Source organism: Chionomys nivalis, chromosome 23 (assembly GCF_950005125.1).
Source record: "Chionomys nivalis chromosome 23, mChiNiv1.1, whole genome shotgun sequence".
NCBI lineage: Eukaryota > Metazoa > Chordata > Mammalia > Rodentia > Cricetidae > Chionomys > Chionomys nivalis.
Genome location: NC_080108.1, coordinates 12,699,020 through 12,721,627, shown reverse-complemented (window position 1 = coordinate 12,721,627; position 22,608 = coordinate 12,699,020). Strand labels below are relative to the sequence as shown.

General features: G+C 42.3%; 1 protein-coding gene across 1 annotated transcript in view; it reads right to left on the bottom strand.

Moving 5' to 3' along the window:
- Window positions 1–21,943, bottom strand: part of Btbd1 (BTB domain containing 1) — a 35,849-nt gene extending 13,906 nt beyond the window's left edge. The window contains exons 1-4 of the mRNA XM_057756221.1: window positions 21,400–21,943; window positions 15,001–15,157; window positions 9,610–9,715; window positions 911–1,108 (exon numbers count right to left, since the gene is read on the bottom strand). Of these exons, the coding sequence (XP_057612204.1) occupies window positions 911–1,108; window positions 9,610–9,715; window positions 15,001–15,157; window positions 21,400–21,815 (877 nt within the window). The 5' untranslated portion in view covers window positions 21,816–21,943. The remainder of the gene's footprint in view (window positions 1–910; window positions 1,109–9,609; window positions 9,716–15,000; window positions 15,158–21,399) is intronic.
- Between the last annotated feature and the right edge of the window lie 665 nt (window positions 21,944–22,608).

The following is a 22,608-nucleotide window of genomic DNA, read 5'->3' as shown; positions in this document are numbered from 1 at the left end:
ACTGGACATGCTGGGATATAAAATAAGTCAACAAATTTCTAAGGACTGAGATGACACAGAATTTTCTAGCTATACTGGAATATAAATTTTAAGAGAAAATAAAAATAGAATCCTCAAATACTTGAAAATTAAAACAAATACTATAACCACAGCTCTGAAAAGAAAACTTTACCACAAAATTAAAGTTGGGTTTTTGTTGTTGCTGCTGCTGTAGGTTACACTCAATACTGTGTATTTGCTGGGAAGCACTCCAGGTTTCAGATGAAATAATCCTTTCCCCCCAAGTTGCTTTTGGTCATAGATTTCAATCACAGCTCGGTACGTGAAGAATCAGAATGAACTCAACTCTGCCCTTCCATGTTAGAAGAGCTTTGCTCTTTCATTTTGGATAAACTAGTGCTACGCACACTCATTCTCAACTTAGTTCTACTCTGCTACACTCAACAGAAATATTCATATGGACAAATGACATGTATACGGATGTTCTTTATAATTTCATTATTTCATTCCATGACTGTATTGTCTGCATGTATGTCTGTGTATCATGTGCACCCTGGTGCCCAAAGAGGACAGAAGAGGGCATCATGTCCTTTGGGATCGTAGTCCAGACTGCTGGGAACCACCGTGTGAGTGCTAGTCACACCTGAAATTCAGTATTAAGTCTGTCTCATTTTAATCACAAGCAGCACCCATAAAGGGCAAAAAGATTTGTCCCTATAACCTTAGGAAAGGCAATTAATCTTTTCTAGTTCACTCATCTAAGCTATAAAATGTGGATGCCATCATAAATAGTTCTTATAATTAAATGAAACTATATACAAATACATTTGTTTTGGAACTAGTACTTATTAAGTCATACCTTCTATTTTGCTTTGGAAATAGTTTCAAATTAGTGAAGGTTCAGCCTTACCTGCTGCAAATTCCTCAATTGTCATCAGTGGGAACCGGATTAAGGAAAGAGCTTTTCCAAGAACTTTCTGTTTGTTTCCAAACGTCACAGGCAATTGCTGTCTCTGGCATTCTGCTTCTGCCCAACGTACAATAGCTCCAAAAAGCCGACTTTCTCGAATACTTAATGTGTCTCTTTCTAGAACTGCACAGAGTGTATCTACAGAGAAAATACAGTAAAGAACATTTTGTTCTTAATAACGTATTATTTAAGTTTTTAAAACTCACTAAAAACAAACAAACAAACAAAAAAAAAAAACACAAAACCAAGCTGGGTGGTGGTAGCGCACGCCTTTAATCCCAGCACTTGGGAGGCAGAGGCAGGCAGATCTCTGTTAGTTCGAGGCCAGTCTGGTCTACAAGAGCTAGTTCTAGGACAGGAACCAAAAGGTACAGAGAAACCCTGTCTCAAAAAATCCAAAAAAAAAAAAAAAAAGCAATGCCAACAAAACTACAGATTCGATACAACTATTAATAAAAAGTAGGATTTCCAGGTAAGATGGTGGATTAGCAGCTTCCTCTGTGCTGCCCAGTGATAAAAAGGAGCCAGGGTAAAAACAACCCACTTTTTATAAGAGCCAAAGCAAAAAGAATCAAGACTAAGACGAGACCTTTGCAGAGCAGCAGCCAGGAGTGGCTGCCCCCGGTCCCCACTGACTTGATCAGCAGTATCTGCCAGGGGAGAGCTCTTTCCTATGGACACAGTAGTGAACTGGAGAGTAGATATGGTCAGACGCTGACATGGTGAGCGGTGAGCAGAGAGACAGGCTGTGGGAGTGGGTCAGAAGTGTAGCAGAGGAGTCTCGTGCTGAGAGACTCTCCAGTAAAGCTCTCAAGAACAGCCTGGAGGAAACCCCCTTCCTAGGCCTGCCTGACACAGACAGCAGCAAGAACGCTGCTGAACTTGCTGTCGTCTCCTTGTGCACAACAAAGGTGATTATCACAGGTGGCTGGCCCTCCATATCCTAGGCCTCAACCTCAGGAACCCCAAGCATGGAAAGAACCTCTGCTCCCTCGAACACTAGAGATGGCAAGTTGTAACTAACTGGTGGAGTAGAAATGGAGTCTCTGGAAGAAAAGAAGTCCCCACTAGGCCTCCCCCCAGCCTCCACATGGAACCCCTCCCAGCAAGGAACACCAACCTATGTGAATGACTGAGACTATCAGTCTTCCCCCAACCTGCAGAGACTGCTACAGAAGATATCAGATGGGAAGGAGAAACTACATTCATCCCAACTGGGAACCAGAAATAATCACGGTCCTAATAACCTTCAGTTCCATTTTAGTGCTCAACACTATTCTTTATTTTACCTATATTTGTATTTTTCCACTTTGGTTGTTGGTTTATCACCTTTCTGGTCTGAAAAGGTTTTTATCATTTCTTTTTCTGTACCTACTATGTATTATTTTCTTACTATTTCCCATACCCCTGACCCATATATTTTCCTTCTCAATGATGCGTGATTCTCCTGCTTTTCTCTTTTCTATTACCTCCTCATTTTACAACCTATTCATAATCTTAGCTAAAAAAAATCTACGACTACATTTCCCCCAGTCAATGCCATCACTGTTTCTGAGCCTTCTCAGGATGAACTTCTGTGACAGATTAACATCACGGCTGCTGTCAAGCCAGCTTGTGTTACTTCAATTGGCTTCCCCACTAAATAGAGGTTGGAAACATGAATCCCATGAATATAATTTGCCAGAAAGTCTTAGAAAAGAAACAGAAAGAGTAAGATAAAGGGGAAAATAAAAGGCTGGAAGACTACTCCAACCAACACACAAAAAAGAAAGAAAAAAATATGCGATTACAAGCCCCTATGACACTTTCAAGAGTTCACTATTCCTCAAGCATAGGAAATCAAAGTTGCATGAGATCACTGAAATGCCAGAAAACAATTTCAGATTCCTACTTTTATAAAGCATCAACAAAGGGCAAGGAAGAAGGGTCATCAGTAAAATACTTCTGCAAGCATGGAGACCTGGGTTCAGAGCTCACGGAAAGTGCAAGGTGTGGCAGCATGACTCTGAACCCAGCGCAGGAGTCAGAGACAGGAACTGTCTTGCTGAGTAGCTAGAGTAGCCAGGTAGTGATTTCCAGTTTCAGTGAGAGATCTTGTCTCAAAAAATAAGGTGAACAAATGATTGAGAAACATCAGACATTTATTTCTGGTAGACAGACAGACACACACACACATCAATGGTCACATGGAGACTCAAACAGAAGAATGAGGCAATAAGGGAATTAATTCAGGACCTAACCACAGCACAAAAAGCATCAAAGCAGATGTAATGGTCAGTTATTTGAAGGGAAAAAAATAAAAATTAAAAATTAAAGGGAAAAATTCTGCAAGGAAACTAAGTAGAAATTCTGGGAATGAGTTAACTAAATACAAAGCATTGTGGAAAGCACCTTCAAGAGACACGACAGAGCAAAGAAAAGAATATCAAGAATGGAGGACCACGTGGAGATACATCCCAATTATACAGAAAGAAAAAAGTGAGAATGACCAAAGCTTCCAAGAACTGTAGGATATATTCAACAGGGCAACATAAGCAAACCAATAATATGATGTAACACAAAAGCAGACTTATGGCAGAAATTACATAATTATCTCAACAGACATAGAAAAGGTATTTGGTGTAGGTTTCAAAAGCCCACACCAAGACCCAGCATCTCACCCTACAGATCAGAATGCAGCCCCATGCTCCCTGCCATGACGATAATGAAGTCTCTGCGACTGTAAGCAAGTGCCCAGTTCAATACTTTCTTTTAGAAGAGCTGCCTTGGTCATGGTGTCTCTTCACAGCGATGGAACAGTGACTAAGACAACGTGTGTATATGGTATATGTATGCACGTAAGCATGTATGTATTTTTGAGACAAGTCTCACTAGATAGCCCAGGATGACCTCAAACTTATCATTCTCCTGCCTCTACCTTCTGAGTGCTAGAATTATAGATGTACATCACCCTGTCTACCTATGGCTACTGTACTGAGAAGAGATCTGCTGGAGGCATAAATGGAAGCATCACCAGTTAGAGAGCTGTAGTACAAACCCAGGTCAAGGGTGATGGTAGCCTGAACCAGGACAGAGTGTCAGATTCTAACACGATACAGAGGAAGGACTCAAGGATAACGGCAAATGCAGAGGGATCGGGAGGTATTAGCTGAGATGGGGAAGACTACAGGAAGAACAGGCTTAGGCTGGGAGAAAGAATGAAGTTGAATTTTGGACATATAAAGTTTGAAATCCTGTGTAATATGTATAATGTCAAATCCAAGCCAATGTCAAATGTATAATGTCAAATCCAAGCATAATGTCAAGCCTGTCCCATAGATCCTCATTTAACTCCTTTCCTCTTGTCATAGGCAGACTATTAAAGTAAGGTCAGTCGTTTTTAAGCAACAGCAGCCCAGAAGTACTAAGTTTAGAGGAAAAGAGAGCTTTAAGGCAAGCATGCAATATCGTATGCAAGAATACGATAAGCTGCAGTATAACAAAGAGGAGTCATAAAAAGTAGGCATTCATATTTGAAAAGCAAAGCAATCTTGTCTTATACAAGAGCTTAAAAAATAAGTAAAACACTCCAGAGTCCCTAAATGTATTACTCTAGAGTAAGAGTAAAATACAATGAACATTAATAATCACAAGAATTCAAAATTTGTTTAGGATACATTGTTTAATATAGACTGGTAAAGCAAAGTGTACTTTATCTTTCCCCAAGAACTATTCAAAGGTATATAAACATTTTTTTTTTCATGGAATCCTATTTTCTTTTTTCTTCTTTTTTGGATTTTCGAGACAAGGTTTTTCTGTAGCTTTGGAGCCTGTCCTGGAGCTAGCTCTTGTAGACCATCTGGGATTAAAGGCGTGTGCCACCACTGCCTAGCTAAACTCAGTTTGTTTGCTTTTTTGTTTTTGTTTTTTTTGGGGGGGTTGGTTTCACCGGGTGGTGGTGGCGCACGCTTTAATCCCAGCACTCAGGAGGCAGAGGCAGGCGGATCTCTGTGAGTTTGAGGCCAGCCTGGTCTACAAAGGGAGTTCCAGGACAGCCTCCAAAGCTACAGAGAAACCCTGTCTCGGAAAAAAAAAAAAAAAAAAAAAAATAGGTCCTTGGCCTTAAGCTCAAGTTGTCAAAGTTGGTAGCAAGTATCTTTACCCACCAAGCCATCTCACTGCCCTACATTTTAAATTTAAATTAAAAGCATGCTATATTTATATGTAGCAGAAATCAACTAAAGCACCAAACACAAGTAAGTAAATTATCCAGAAATACATATAAAAATTATTTAAAAAAAACACTTTCTGAAGTCTTTACATTCACACTAAAAGTCAAATTTTGCTTATCGAGGGTGGGTAACATTGAAAGATATTAGTCTTTAGAACAAAGTAGGGGTTCAATAGTATGTTAAAACTTGGTTAGACAAAAATGTCTAAAAATGTCCATGTATTTATTGTCAGGGGTGGTGTCGTGCTATGGAAGCGGATGTGGAGGTCAGAGGAAAACCAGTGGGAGTGGGCTCTTCCTCCCACCGCGTGAGTGCTGGGCACTCGGGTCACCAGCCCAGAAGGTCACTTTACTCACTGAGCCATCTCAAAGTACCCAGGATTTTTTTTTTTTTAACATCAAACTTTTCTTATTTTCATTGTAGCTGAGCAAATTAGTTTGAACTAAGATTCTATAAAGCTTTTCACAATTAAGTGAAAGCTAACATACTTTATTATTTGTTGGATTAAGAATACACAATGAGGGGCTGGAGAGATGACTCAGTGGTTAAGAGCACTTACTGCTCTTCCAGAGGTCCCAGGTTCAATTCCCAGCACCCACAGGGCAGCTCATTACTGTCTGTAATTCCAGTTCCAGGAGACCTGACACCCATGGCAAAACACCAATGAACAAAACATAAAAATAAATTTTTAAAAAATTAAAAAAAAAAAAAACCACAATGACGGGCTGGAGAGAAGACTCAGAGGTCAAGAGCACTGGCTGCTCTTCCAGAGGACTAGGGTTCAGTTCTCATCAACCACATGGCAGCTCACAACTGTCTGTAACTCGAGTTCCTGAGGATCTGAGACCTTCACACAGACATACATGCAAGCAAAACACCTGCATAAAATACAATTAATTTAAAAAAAGGATATATAATGAGGTGGGCACGGTGGCTAACTGCTGTAATCCCAGTGCTCTGAAGGCAGAGGCAGGAGGAGAATCGCCACAAGTTCAAGGCCTGCCTGGACTACAAAGTGAGTTCCAAGATGGCCTGACCTACAGAGTGAGACCCTTGCCTCAAAAAATGAACAGACTATTTAATCTCTTCAACTGAAAAACAGACCCCTGGTCTAATTAATAACTTCAGTTAAAAATAAAGTTAGAATATGATACAGCACATGACACTGTTCTTGGCACAATGTGAACATTTTAATCATTTGTGTGTATATTTGTATGTGTGCATGCACCACAGAGCACAGGTGGGAGTCAGGACACTGTCTGGAAGCTGTTTCTCTGAGTCCACCATACGGGTCCTGGGGCTCAAACTCCAGATATCAGGTTCAGCAGCAAGCACTTTACCACATGAGCTCTCTTGCTGGCCCAAATCTATTTTGTTATATCCATGCAAAAAAGAATCTTATTTCTAAAGTGAGAAACCTAAGACAGCAAACTCTTCCTCTGGAACACATGCTCAAAACTTAGAGAAGAAAAAACTATCCTAAATCCAAGAACTCCTGAACCCAGTGCCTCTTCCTCTCAACTCCTACACTTTCTCTAGAACTCCCAAATTTAACAAGTCCGTGTCTGGCAAATTAGCCTGTGGTATGGAAATAGATAGAGGAACACGTAAGTCCTTGTACTGGCAGGTTTCTACTGGCAAGTGTTAAAAAAATTATAGTTGAGCCTAAGATGATAAAAAACACAACAGAATATGATTCATAAACATAATACAGCAGTGGGTGTTAACAAATCAGCAAGTATTTATGAGGTATCTACTCAGCAAAGTAAGATTCCCAGGCTCTAATGGCATGAAAAACATAAAAACTATTTATAGAACAATTGCCACATGTAAAGCACACATGTAATGCAGGTCATATAATTTCACGAGTTGCTGAAAAACAAAAGGAGCACTTGAGAGACCCTGAACAAGAAACATTTAAGATTAAACAATGCTTCATTAACAAGTCAACAGTGCCCTAGTCCTGGCCTTCAGTAAAATGCAATGCATACATTCTTCCCAAGGCACCTGAGGGATGACCAGGTAAACTGACAATGGATGTTACATCAACTATAAAAGAGAAGTGCACCCAATGTCCTGGAAAAGGGTAGGGTGTCAGACCTTACACAATTCACTGCACTGGTATAAGACGAGCTAAGTGAAAAGGAGCATCCTGGCTTCCTGAGTGAGAACCACCCGAGGTGAAGAGGAAAGACATCCTTATCTGGCAGCTGGTCAGGGTATTAACTCAACACGAACTATGTTCTGCTGTCTTCTGCACTAGAAATACAGTGGTAAACAAGATCAAGTCTAGGAGAGGAAAGCAGACAGCCAACACTTTAAAAAGAAACACACTGGGCGGTGGTGGCACATGCCTTTAATCCCAGCACTTGGAAGGCAGAGGCAGGTGAATCTCTGTAAATCTGTGGCCAGACTTGTCTACAGAGTGAATTCCAGAACAGCCAGGACTACACACAGAGACACTCTGTCTCAAAAAACTGAGAGAGAGAGAGAGAGAGAGAGAGAGAGAGAGAGAGAGAGAGAGAGAGAGAGAGAGAGATATGAATACCTACTTAAGGCTCTCAACTATCAATAAATATGAGAAAATAAATCAGAGTAAAGGAACAGGAATTTTGTTTTGGTATTTGGCTTAATTAGGTAAGTCTGATATGGTCTGTTTCCATTAAGCTTGGCCTGAGAAGCAGGTAGTCATACAAAGATTCAAGGAAAAGGGACTCCAGTCAGAAAGAACAATGAATAAAGGCTTGAAATATAATAAATCCTGCCCAGTGTAATGGAACAGAAACGAACAAGCAGAAGGCCAGAGAATAGTACTGAGTTGAGCTGTTAATCACAATTCTGCTTCCTCGTCTTGGAAGTGACTAGTCTTGCACAGACTAGCTTGTCCTAAACTCAGGTAGATCTTGGGACTGAATTCTGGACAACGAAATAAAGGACAACACAAAGAAACAATTTCAAAGCCAAGTGTTTTAATATATGGTTATTTTCCCTCTCATCTACTTGTAAGATACAGTAAGTTATCAGGCCTCGAGAACTACCTCCTGACGTCACTCTATCAATATGGCCCATTACATGAATGTAAAATGACCTTGCTTTTGAATTTCAGCCAAAATACACTATAGCCAAGTCTAATCTCTCTTGCCTTACACAGGGCTTGATCTGCTAAGCTTTGTAACAAGTTTGAATTATACTCTTACTGCAGTGGAAACAGAAGTAAACAACCTGGTGTTTCTATTTATGAAGATCATTCTGAGCTATCCTAATGAAAAAGAACGTTGGTTTATACTAGGCAGTAGCAGCAGATAAGAAACAGTCAAATGTAGGATTTGTTTTGAACATAGAATCATGGGTACTTAGTGGTGAGATTGTATGTGGGGCACAAATGAAAAAGAATAATCAAGATTAAGTTTAAGCTTGAGCAATCGGGTCTAAAAATATATTAGACTGAGGAGCATTTCCTGCTGTGACTAAGAGCATCAGACTTCTTGGGGAATACTGAAAACACCAGAAGAGAACTGGAGAGTCCTAAAACAGGAAAGGAAATCAACAGCGCTCTTTTGACTGCTCTGTATGAAATATCTTTTTAAAAATGTACAAATGAAACAGACAACAGGCTATTTGAGAGAGACTAAAACATATAATTCCAATTCACCATAAAAAAAAGAAAAGATCATTTAAAGCTATGGGAATTAGCTTTCTTCTTCTACAAAACAAAGTTCGAATCCTAAGCCTGTCACTGCATGGTCCTTTGTCACCTGAACAACCTGCCAGCACTTCCTGACTCCACACACTCTGTGTGGTGCCACCGCCTCTACTGCTGTCACCTTCACTACACGGGGACTTTGTTTCTTATGGTGCTGGGGATGGAAACGGCCTCATGCACGCCAGGCAAGCAACCTACCACTAAGTCATCCCCAGTCCGATGCCATCCATTCCTTAAGGCTCATATCAGAACTTCTTTTGCCATAATTTACCTAACACAGCCCAATTTAAAGTAACATCTCCATTTTCTGTAGTTGCCAAGTAATTATTTTCCCCATGTCTGATACCTACTTAGAAAGGTAAACGTCACTGCTACATGCTAGCTATCCCCACTAACATGCTAAAACCTAATGGTCACATATTTTGTTCTGACAACTCTAACTAGTGATTAGTTGACAAACACATTTTACTCTAGACTTGTTCTAGGATCCTAGTACAATCCCATGAAGATGGCGTGCTATCTTAGTTATCTGGCACATTTTGGATTACACTGAGGTAGTTAGGACTTTCAGGAGTATTTTCATTAAAATGAAATAAAGAACAACTAATATGGAAGTATCCTTCAGTTATTTGGAAAGAAACACTAATTTACACACAGTTTTCCAACAAGGCAGACAAGACATCACTGTATTTAAAATACAAACACTCTGGTCACGGAGAACTCACCTATGTCAATGTCAGTAAACCCTTCTGCGCTTATTGCATCCATCGTACTTTTGTCTATCGTGTCGAGACAAAGACTGGCCAGCTGAGGCTCGTCAAATAACCGCGCCTACACACAGAAAGAAAGCCAGCTTACTTTCAGTTACTGTAGGCTGTGCACAATCAAAGCTGATACTGTAGACGACTGTAATTGCTAATTATGTAAAGATACCAACAATGAAAACTGGAAGGCTAAAGAAGCCAATGTTTCACTGAGCAATGAATTCACATTATCAACATCTTGCTACTCTGACTTTCATATGCATATCCTTTACAGCCTATTTTCTTTCTCATCACTTAGTCTGATCCTGAACACCTGGATTAGAGAAAGCACCCCATCCAGTGATGTGCATCTATTTGTCTAAGGTCATGTAGTTAGAAATATTGCAGACTAGTATTTAAAATTTTAGTCCTACCATCACCAGAACCAGAACATCAACTGTTAAGGATAAAAACAGATCCGTTTGGTTGTTTGTTTTAACATTTCCTGCTGTGAGGGGACGGTGGTGAAGAGGTTTAGAGCACCAGCTCTGGCACCCAACGAACTAACCACATAACATGACATGACTGCAGTCTTCACTTAATTTTAGGTAAAATTCTTCTCTTAAAGATTTATTTATTTTTATTTTATGTGTCTGAGTGTTTTGCATGCATGTATATATAGGTACTGTGTGTGTGCTTGCTGTCTGCATACACCAAAGAGCTTTGGGTCCCCTAGAAATGGAGTTAAAAAGGTTAAGACATCATTCAGTGCTGGAAACTAAACCTAGGTCCTCTATGAGAGCAGCAAATGCTCTTTAACTGCTGAGCCATCTCTTAAGCCCCAATAAAATTCAGCTTAGTGGATTCAACAGCTGAGTTTCTGTGCATGTGTGTGCACATGTGTATAGCAGATATGAGCATACTGTGTGGTATATGCCCACTCATATGCACACAGAAGCCAGGGATGATGCTAAATGCTTTCTTCTGCCACTCTTCATTTTCTATTTAGAAACAGGGTCTCTCACTGAACCTGAAGCTCAGCAGCTCAGGTAGGCTGGCTGGCTAGGAGTCTCCAGTGTCTACCTGTCTCTGCCCATCACTGCCGGTGTTACAGATGCATGGTGTTTCATCTGAGTGTTAGGGATCTGAATGCATGTCCTCTGGATTCTACAATAAGCACTTCGCTGAGTCACTTTTCCAACCCAGATTCAGTAATTCAGATGCAAATGAATAAATGTTCTCATTAGATTACACATTGGGCTTGTTTATATTAATTTGCTTTTGTCAATCTGCTAATTTTAGCTTTAAATAATAAAAAGGTATTAATATAATATTAACTCGGGCTGGAGAGATGGCTCAGTGGTTAAGAGCATTGCCTGCTCTTCCAAAGGTCCTGAGTTCAATTCCCAGCAACCACATGGTGGCTCACAACCATCTGTAAAGAGGTCTGGCGCCCTCTTCTGGCCTTCAGGCATACACACAGACAGAATATTGTATACATAATAAATATTTAAAAATATATATAATATTAACTCTATTTCATGTGATTTTTCCATAAAATTTGGAATTTTGAATTTGTAGAAAGATTAAGGATAGTGTGCTTGCTTGAATGCGCGTGCGCATGTCCTCCCGGCCATCCTCAATGTACCCTGTATCAGATTACCTATCTAAAAGTTATCTACTCTATCTTACTCTCTTTCCTCCACACAAACTTGTGTATACATACACCATTTGTGAGGGACTGGGCCATGAGAATAAGCTGCATATATTGTGGGCTTTTAAACTTCCTAAGAATAAGATATTCTCACATAATCTTAGCTTTGGTAAATACAAAATTAATATAATATTTACTAATCTGCTAATTTACCAATGTTGGCTGATTTCAGTTTTATAACTTTGACCTGATCCTATTTTTGTAACATTTTCCCTTGCAGTACAGGATCCAGTCTAAAACCAGAGTTTGTACATTCTTAAAGAAAATTTAATGCATTTTTTTATAAAGTAAAACTCTATCAAATAGGTTTTTGCTTCACTTTTTTTTTTTTTTGAAACAGGGTCTATGTAGCTTTAGCTATATTGGAACTTACTATGTAGACATGGCTGGCCTCAAACACACAGAAATCTGCCTGTCTTTGTTCTCTAAGTGCTGGGATTAAAGGAATGTGCCAACAGGCCCAGATAATCAACAGATATTTTAATTGGCTAGTCAGATTATTTTTTACTTGGTGCTCAGGAAAAACATTAATCTTTCAAGCTAGGAAAAATAAGTTCTGTCCAAACTTGTATGGTAGTAACCATTTGTTACCTCTAAGACACTATGAGCAATAGTTCTGTATGCAATCTACTGCTGTCAGCAGTAAGTTTCTCAGTATTTACTTTAGCACCATCCCTGGGAATAAATCACAAATGGTGTTCTTCATATAAATTAAATCATGTAGAATATACTCTCTGTTTTAGAGTGAACTTCTACAGATTCAAGTGAATGATTGGGCTTACTTTAAATCACTTTCATGATAGGTCAAAGTTTACTGATATGGTCGTGATGTGATTCTGGTTCTCAGGCCCTCAGACCAACAGGACTGAAGTATTTTGGTTTTCGGTTTTCCCCCCTCATATTAACATGCCTGCTAATCAAAGTGTGGATCAGGACCACTGGGGTCAACTTAAAGCCTATTAAAGATACAGATTCTCAGGTCCCATCTCAGACCAAAGTTGTTACTTAGCTAAGCATAGTGGTACACGCCGTTAGTCCCAGCACTGGGGTGGCAGAGGCAGGTGGATCTCTGAGTTCTAGGCAGCCTGGAAAGTCAGCACTACACAGAGAAACCCTGACCCTGTCTCAAAAGCAAAGAAAAGTTGTTACTTAATCTGTTCCAATACATTAAAACTCCTTGAACAACAATCTTATCAATCTTAGTATCAACTTATTTATTAGATATTAATGTAGGAAATAGCACATATTTGTTATATAGCTTTAGTTAAGCTATTTCACCTCTGCCTCAATTTCTGCCCATCTCTTGGATTGAGCACATAACCTTGCTCCTTCCCTAAACCTTCTCAGACTTTCAGTTTCTTAATGGTAACAGTTCATGAAGTTATAATAAGGACTAAATTGCCATAGATAAAATACTAAGAAAGGTACCCGACTCAATAGCCATTATCCAATACATTCTGCTACAAATATTTAATAAAAGAAGTCTGATTTCAGCTGGGCGGTGGTGGTGCATGCCTTTAATCCCAGCACTCATGAGGCAGAGGCAGGCGGATCTCTGGTCTACAAGATCTCGAGGATCTCGAGGCCAGTTTGGTCTACAAGAGCTAGTTCCAGGACAGGTTCCAAAGCTACAGGGAAACCCTGTCTTGAAAAAACAAACAACAAACAACAACAACAACAAAGAAGAAGTCTGTTTTCCAAGCACCCAATGTTTCCTACATGACAGGATAAACAACTGTAAAGATAAGCTTCGGGCCCTGGTACCACTTACTGTGAGGTTTTAGACAGGCAGTTAAATTGCCCGGATTTTAATTCTCATTTATAAAATGTGAAATGACCTAAGACTCAGCAGTAATTACTTCTAGTACTAAAATTCAGCAGGAATACATATTATTTCACAGTTGCAAAATGTTGTCCAGGCCGGGCGGTGGTGGCGCACGCCTTTAATCCCAGCACTTGGGAGGCAGAGGCAGGCGGATCTCTGTGAGTTCGAGACCAGCCTGGTCTACAAGAGCTAGTTCCAGGACAGGCTCCAAAACCACAGAAAAACCCTGTTTCGAAAAACCAAAAAAAAAAAATGTTGTCCAGACTAGTCTCAAACTTCTGAACTCAAAGTAACCCTCCTGCTTCAGCTTCCTGAGTGCTGCCATTGTAAAACCATTCATATAAAAGTATTATAACACTGTTTAAAGAGAAATAATTTATTTTCATAAAAAAATCTCAGATTACAGACACTTAAAAGAATGCTAAATAATACATTTAGGGATGGCTAATGGTCCTTTAGTTATGTTCAGTTTATAAAAACATTACCATTGGGAGTTTGGGGATCATGGGAGAAGGAAGAAGGGGAAGGGGGAGGAAGGGAGAGGAGCGGAGAAAATATATAGCTCGATAAAAACATTAAAAAAAAATCAAACTGTATACTGGTACTATATGTACTTTTCTATATGGATTGTACTTAATGTGGTACGGAGAGTATTTCATATAAACCTAATACCATTACTGCTCCAGTAATGGTCAGGAAGCTTCCAGGCGTAGGCACAGAAATAAACAATAGTCAAATATTAGAATCCCTCTAATATTAAATACTCAATTTTTATTTCAGACCTAGCAAAAATTGAAGATCTGAAAATTTCATTGTATCATACTCTCAATCATAGAAAAAAAATAATGTATTTTAATGACTTCTCAAATCCTACATAGCTTTCTAACCTAATATCACTTAACCACACTTATAAAGGCTTCAGTTTCTTTTCCTATGACTGAGCCTATCAATTTACATTTCTATTCTAAAAATCTTATAAATACGTATTTTCCCAAATAATCACAAAATTAACTATATATACAAAAATAACTACATACTTTAAAATAATGATCTAGAATTAAACAGAAAATATTAATATTTATATATAATTATGTTTATGTTTAGTTTCTATTGTTTTGTTGGTTGTTTTGAAACAGGGTTTCTCTATGAAGCCTTGGCTGTCCTGGAACTTACTCTGCAGATCAACCAGATTGGCCTCAAATTTAGATGGGCAGAGAGTTCTTATAAGTAACTTCTTGGAGACCTCTGGCAGCTGGGACCCGTTGAGGCTGAGCCCACCTATGAGGAGCTCCACAGGCCAGGCTCCACCCCCTCCACAAATTTCCCCAAGGGCCCTAACTGTCCATTCCCAGACCAGAGGCCAGGCTCTGCTCTTTAGGAAAAAACCCACGCCCATCCCTGAGCCTGTCCCCAGATCCGACCACCCTGGAAAGCTTCCCCCACCCCAGCGCCTGCAAAGAAACCCTATATAAAATTGTGTTCTGCCCAGTTCTCTGCTTTGTCTCCCCAAGCAGAAGCAGCCACTCTCACTAGTCTTTCCTTCCCAATAAATCTCTTGCAAAGTTTGTTGTGTGGTGTGACTTTTTGGTATTCTTTGGCTCCCGACTGCCAGGATACCTTTCCATCCAAGCTACAACACTTATACCAAGAGCTGGGATAAAAGCAAGCACCACCTCACCCAGCTCATGTCGGTTTTTTTTTTTTCTTTTTTTTTGGTTTTTCGAGACAGGGTCTCTGTAGCTTTGGTGCCTGTCCCGGAACTAGCTCTGTAGACCAGGCTGGCCTCGAATTCATGCCCAGTTTTTAAGCTACTATTTTAGCTCTATTTACTTACCTGAGTAAGCAACATAAAGGCATTATCCGCCCTAAGGTGTTTGGTGAGAAAGTCTACACAGTGTGCTTCCAGGGCAGGGACTGCATATTTCTTAGCGGTATAAAGAGTGGTCATGACGGTTTCTGGACCAATCTGAACTTCATCTGAATACAAAAATCTAAAAAGCAATGGAAAATTTTAAATAGATAATCAGCATTGTTTTAAACAAAGCAATCCCACCAGAATTAAACTTTAATGAGCAAACAAACAAAACCCCTGAAATTTACATCAGGGTAAGACGAACCTGTACAAACATCGTATTCTTATTCCTGCGAGGTACGAAGTATTTCCACTTTCAGAGGAGGCTGAGCAGTGCTCAGGAGACCAAACAAATACATGTCCCTTAAGTGAAACTCTGGCTCCTTATAGCGCTCCACAGCGGCGTCCTAGAACAGCAGTTCACTAATGTCGCCCTCATCAGAGATGTCCACCTGAGTAAACCTACAGTTTGCTAAGGTCGCATTTCCAAATGTTAAGAGTCATTTCTTGATAGCAAAGCCTTCTTATTCTTTTTTTTTTTTTTTTGGTTTTTCGAGACAGGGTTTCTCTGTAACTTTGGTGCCCATCCCGGAACTAGCTCTGTAGACCAGGCTGGCCTCGAACTCCCAGAGATCCGCCTGCCTCTGCCTCCCGAGTGCTGGGATTAAAGGCGTGCGCCACCACTGCCCGGCTAGCCTTCTTATTCTTTAAAATTTTTCATAGTCATTCTGGAATTAGCTCAATGGCCACAGATTAGGGTGCTGCGGCTTTATTTAGGGGAATAAAATAATAATAATCCAGTTGGCCTGTATCCACAGGTTACATATCCATGGACTCAACCAAATCTCTATTAATAATACATGTGAGAGAGGCTGGAGAGATGGCTCGGAGTTAAAAGCACTGGCTGCTTTTCCAGAGGTCCTGAGTTCAATTCCTAGAAACCACATGGTGGTTCAAAACCATCAGTAATGAGATCTGGTGCCCTCTTCTGTCATGCAAGCAGACCACTGTATACATAATAAATAAATCTTTAAAAAATACATATGAGGCCGGGCGGTGGTGGCGCACGCCTTTAATCCCAGCACTCGGGAGGCAGAGGCAGAGGCAGGCGGATCTCTGTGAGTTCGAGGCCAGCCTGGTCTACAAGAGCTAGTTCCAGGACAGGAACCAAAAGCTACGGAGAAACCCTGTCTTGAAAAAAAAAAAAAAAAAAAAAAAAAAACATGAGATAGGAAAAGATAAAGGAATTGTGTGGGTCTGAGCCAGTGCTACCCTTTACTTGCTGTGTGGCTTTAAGCAAATTATCCCCCTGTGAGCCTCCAAGGAGAAGGAAACAACAGTACCTACTGGCAATGTTGCGGTGAGGATGACTACAACCTAAAACACAGAATTTCAGTAGAGCCCGGCACAAGTTAATCTGAGTAAATGCTATCTGCTTATTAAATTTGATCTCATTCAAATTTTTTCCTCTGTATTTTAGCGTATTTCTTTTCCCTCTTTTCTAATCCTACCCCACTTCCAAACCGGCAATGATATTCAAATTTCTAAAAACTCCTGCATTGTTCCTGATTAATCTTTCTTCTTCCCTCCACAACTTTATGTCTTTGTTTTATGGATACAAAAACTTCCACAGGTTTCCAAGAAACTTAACAGAAATGTTTAGGTTTCTTCTTTTCCCTCAAATTCATGTTTCCTTAAAATGCATATGTTCTGTCTGCCTTTGTCATTCACGTTCTGATTTTATATGTGTGTTCAGGGTCAACTCTAAATTCAGTAGTTAGCAGCTGTTCTGCTTCCAGATAAAAATATCTTACAAATGCAAACACTTAAGATGCTCACATTAAACCATGCCTTCCCACATTAATGCTGCTACATAGACCTTTGCTGGGTCACATAACTCCCAGTCACTCTTCATCAACAAGTGTGTGAAGCCACTGTGTCAGTTTGGAGCCTACACTTTAAGAATACCTGGCAGTTCCTACTCATGTCCAAGACGACCAGCAAGAAGAGGTTCATGGAAAGGATCTCAGAATCTGAGTCAAATCCTCCACCCAATACCAACCTTAGATGCTATCTGAAATCAATTCATGAAACCTTAAAGATATGCCAAACAATCACCCAGGTGATCCCATCAGCCCACACAACTCTGAAGATAATGACCTGGCTGTTTAAAACCACCAGGTGTTAAGAGTGGTTTGTTCTAGGACAACATGTAACCAAAACACCCAAGAGATTAAATGAACTGGTGTACAAATCTGCCCACAGGGGAAAGAAACAGTGATTTAATCAAAAAAGGAAAACCCAAAATTATTACCTGAAATATAATAGTTACTGTCTTCTGGGTAAAGGCGATATACAGTTAGAGGAGGCAGACACTGAAGAAGGAAAACGCCACCAGTAATTAGGTGAGGACACTGAGTAGACAGAGGAAAAGGGAAGGGGATCACATCACAAGGCCCTTTAATACCTGCGAAGTATTAAACTGTATCCAACAGACAAAAGTTCCTAAGTGACTCGGAATCACAGAGACGGGAGCTAACACACACTGTCTAAAGACAGCAGTCTGGCTAGAGAAGCGCAGGGCATGGCCAAGCAAGGAGAAATGTGCGTGCAGAAAACAAGAGCACCAAAACTACAACTTGAAATCAAGGCCACAGGTCTCTTCCCAAGGAGTCCTGAGGAAGAGCACGTTGGTGTTTTGTTTGCCCTCCCAGGGTTATCAATGGCTCACATCTCATCTCACCATCACGTGCTCACTTCCAGGTCACCCTGGGTGCCATCCCCGCAGCTGACCACCCCGGAGCAGGAAATGTTTCCACACTCGTTTCCTATGACTGGTCTCGGGATGCTCCAGCTTCCTGTCTCACTTCCCTGACAGCTACCATATATCATGTTTCATCTCCCTTTCCCTACACCTGTGAGCTGAGAGGTCTCCAGGCTCACCCTTCCCTATGCCATCCACTCTTTCCCAAGTTAGTTTCATTCCGTTAAATCATTTACTGTCATTCATTCTTAACTTTCTCTGCTTCTACCCTCCAAATATAACCAGAATGTGACCACTTCTCATCATACCCACTCCCTCCGGGGCAGCTCACCATCATCTCTTACCAAGGTAGACTGCAGCAAAACCTCTTCCTTTATCATCCTGCTTCCCCTTTTACTCCCCTTCTAATCGCCAGTAACAGCCAGAGTTTTTAAGATGTAAATATGATCACAGCACTCCACTGAAAGAAAACCCTCTGCAAGTTTTCTCACACCTGAGATGGAACTCAAAAGTCCTTCCTCAGTCTGTCAAAGCCCTGCACTCCGCAGATCTTTTTATCACTATCATCTTTTATCTCCTTAAACCACACGAGTTTACGCTGGTGGTTTCTTTAACAGGAGAAAGTTAAAATTCTAAAATATGCTTCCCCTCTCCTGAGAAAGCTCTTTCTCTTATGGCATGACCATTTTTCTTCAAAATACTGTCAATTCTTAATATTGTATTCTCCTAGTCTGCCCTTAACTATTCACTTCATGAGCGCAGGGACTTTTCCTTGTTCACTGTGCTGTACCCTACACCAAAAACGTAAGCTGCCAGAGAGACACAATATTTCTCAAATGAACAAGAATGCCGTTTAGAAGTCAGAGGGCTTTAAGTGAGCAGTTTATTAAAGAGTTTGAAACCCAAGTTCATAAGCCTGTAAGTAATGTAATTAATTTAGATTGTAAAAACAATAAAAATAAAGCCAAGTGGTGGTGGCGCACAGCTTTAATTCCAGCAATCGGGAGGCAGAGGCAGGTGGATCTCTGTGAGTCTGAAGCCAGCCTGGTCTGCAGAGTCAGTTCTAGGACAGCCAGGGCTACACAGAGACCTTGTCTCCAAAAACAAAACAAACCAAATAAAACCAAAAACAACAACAAAACAAAACCAGCCAAACAAACAAAACACAATAAAAATACAGCTCAGTTGACTTTCCAGTTCAAAAAGGTCCACCAGATTTTTTCACACAGTATTAAGTATATCAATGTTTCAAAGTTAATTAATACCTAAGTGAAATTAGTCTAGGCATTCATTTCAGAATAAAAAAATGACCAGAACCTGAATATCATGAAAATATATAATTTACTAAAAACAAAAAATGAGAACTCAAATGGCACTGTATATTTCAGGGGTTCTAAAATTCACTTATTTCCTCTTTAAACCGATTAGCACATTCAATGAAAATACAAATTAGAAACAAAAGTATGAAATAGCCCCCTCTATAATTTTATTCTATCCCTAACAGTTTTAGAGCGATAGTTCTCAAATTTAGCCAGTGTAAATATCACTTAGGAAAAGTACTTACAATGCTTTAAGGTTTCACCTCTTAACATAAGAAAAGGAGAGAGTATAAACTTAACCTCCCAGTGGATCGTGGTGCAGGTGGCCAAAGAATCATTTTGTATTCTTTTTGTTTCCTGGAAATCTGTGTAGGCAGGCACAGAGCGGCACACATATGGATGTATGTGTAGGCAGGCATGCAGCGGCAACATATGGATGTATGTGTAGGCAGGCACACAAATGGATGTGTGTGCAGGCAGGCACACAACGGCACACATATGGAGGTGGAGGGCAGCTTGCAGGTGCAAGTTCTCTCCCTTCAGGTCGGTCACAGGTAGCTAATTCAGGTCTTCATTGTGCTACCTCTCTGGCCCTATCATTTTAAGAAAGACTTCTAAACTGCATAATTAAACAAGATAATATCTAGTCCTCCTAGTCAACTTCAAAATCCAAATGACCCAGATGCTAGCCTTCAGGCTGCACAACTATCCCATAAATCAAAGTGAATTAAATGCTAGAAACATGAGAACAAAAAAAGAAAAGAGTGCTATGAGCTTTCCAATCCAGCACATCTTGCCTGGCATATTGGTTTTCCTTCTGTCCTATCTCTAGGTACAAACGTTTGTTCCCTTCCTCCCCAGTTGCTACCCTGTGCAGGAAATTCAAAATGCTATCATAAACACTCCCCACAGTATTACCGGCTTTTTCATTAACGTCACAGCGACTGCATTAGAGTCCGTCAAGTGGCCCTATCAATGCTTGTGGAACTCTTTATTGCCTTGCCTTGGCTTCTCTCCCCATTATTATGAAGAAAGCTACCGCAGATTTTTTTCAACGTTTCCTAAGTGTGGAAAAGAAACCTAAGGTGTCTAACTATTTTCCCAAGGCTTTTCATCAACATCCTTGTCAGAAAGTGTTCGTTCCTACAGTTATTTTTTTAAAAGTCTTTAATGGGTCAGCATGGGGGGGTTGAATATAGGGGGATTTTTATGAGTTCGAAGCCAACTTGGTATACATATTGAGTTCCAAGTCTACAAAATAAAACCCTGTCCCAGAAAATGAAAACCAAAACCAGAAACAAAACAAAAAAATTGGTGGGGGTTCATGAGAAGAAAAAACTTCACTATCTGAATTTTCACTTCCTCATTTACTAATGAGGTTAAACATTCTTTAGTCGTATTTTCTCTTCTCTATTTATCTTGTCCTTTACCCATCCATTAATGGGACCTCAACATTTATTTCTAGTGGCTTTCTAGTCCACTCCGTGTACATCTTTGTGACGAAGCTGCGAGCCTCTGTGGTAGCTTCTGCTCCACTGACCTGCCTGTGTGCGTCAGAATTACTCAAGACTGCTATCTTAAAAACACACCACTCAGGCAGCCAATCCATCCTAGGAGAATGAAGCCCACATGGTCTTCTGGGAGCTGGCTCAGTTACCAAGTTGCTTTTCTGGGCCTCAGTCAGACTTGTAAAATTGGGGTAAACAACACGCCATACCTCCTTAACAGGCCTTCCGTGATTAAAAACAAATAATAAAAACTAATAACGCCCCCCTTCCACTAGAGGAAACTAATCAGTTATCAATCTCCTACTCTCAGAGCATCGGAAAGCAAACTGTCAACGCCAGTAGCCGGGTTGCGGATACAGTAAATGTCACTTTGTTTGCAGAAACACGAAGCAGGTCAGCTGGTACCTGTTACGGCTATTACTTTGCCGGGTCTTGACGACAAACCGTGCGGAACCTGAAAACACGAGTCCTCCAAGATCCTACGGCTACCCCCGTCCTCCAAACAAAAACAAATCTTGCAAGTGGGCAACCAGGACAGCCCGCCCCGTCCTCTACTCTGCCCACTTGATCCTGAAGCCCGGCACTGGAATATGACAGCGCCCTTCAACGGCAAAGCGCACGCCGCTGGGGCTGGCGACACTGGCCGACCTTCCCGAGCATCCACGGCCGCGAAGGAACCGAGGGAGGCCGGCGCGCCTGGCCCAAGGTCACCCGGGAGTCGGCGCAGGCCCGGCCGGGTGTCGCCTCCCTCCGGGCCGCCGGCCACCGGCTCCCCGCGCCCGCCGCTCACCTCAGCAGCGCCAGGAAGGCGGCGGGCTCCACGTCCGGCAGCTCGATCTCGGCCGACGTCGTGGCCATGCCGCCGTTGAACATGGCGTCGAAGACCGCGCTGCCCGCCGCCAGGACGAAGCGGTGGGCGGGGATGCGCTGCGGGCCCCCGGCGGCTGCCGCGCCGCGGCCCTTGCCGAGCACGAAACGCACATCGCTCAGCAGCTCCGAGTTGAAGAGGAAGGCGAAGCGCTCCTTCAGCGACGCCTTGGTGGCTTGCCAGTTGTACAGCGGCTCCCGCTGCAGGGGCAGCAGCGGCCCGAGAGCGGACGGCGAGGGCGCGGGCGGTGGCGGCGGCGGCGGAGGGACCGCAGGACCTAGGTCCGCCTCAGCCCCGGCAGCCGGTTCCCCGGCAGCGGCCGACCCGAGCGAGGCCATCCTCCCGATGCGCTGCTCTTGCTCACTGAGCGGCCAGTCGGCGCGCCGCCGCCATCGTCCAGCCGCCCCGAGGCCGGCGCCGCCCCCCTGCCTTCCGGGAAAGGCGCTTCCGGCCGCGCGCCCCCGCCCTCCCGCAGGGCGGCGTTGCAGAGGCGGGAGGCGCGCGCTCGCGGGAGGGCGGAGGAGATGGAGGCGGGCGCCCGCGGGAGGGTGAAGGCGCGCGCTCGCGTGCTCGCTCGCCGGCCGCCGCCCGTCGCTGCTCCCCACCGGCGACCCCAGTTTCCGCGAGGTCTTTGCTGCGACGCGAGGACGCGGCCCCAGCCCTCTTGGTGGAGGAAGTGGAAGTGGTGGGACCTCGAGGGCATGGCAAGGTGGTTTGTGGAGGGGAGACGCCCTGATGAGATGAGATGGTGGCCCTGTCACCTCCCTGATGGCTGCACCGCTCTTGGAAACCCCATTAGCAGAGCTGAGAGGCTAGGACTCCCGCTGGTCTCTCCCCTGGTCTGCAGGCCTGCAGATCCCCACCCCCACCCCTCCCATTTGTCCAGGCTCCACTACGCCCTGAGAGAGAGTTCCTCCTCCATTTCCATTACTGTGGTTGAGGCTCCTCCTGCTCAGCCCTCTCCTAGGTCATGTGTTCAGTTCCCCTGCAGAACCAACCAACCCTGTAGGCCAAACTGCTCAGGCCTGATCCTGTCTCACTCCTCTTCCCTCCAAAACAAAGAGGAAAGGCTGTGTGACTCTCCCTTCCGGCAGTGTTTCTGTGTGTCTGTCATGTCTTTCTTGAGTAAGT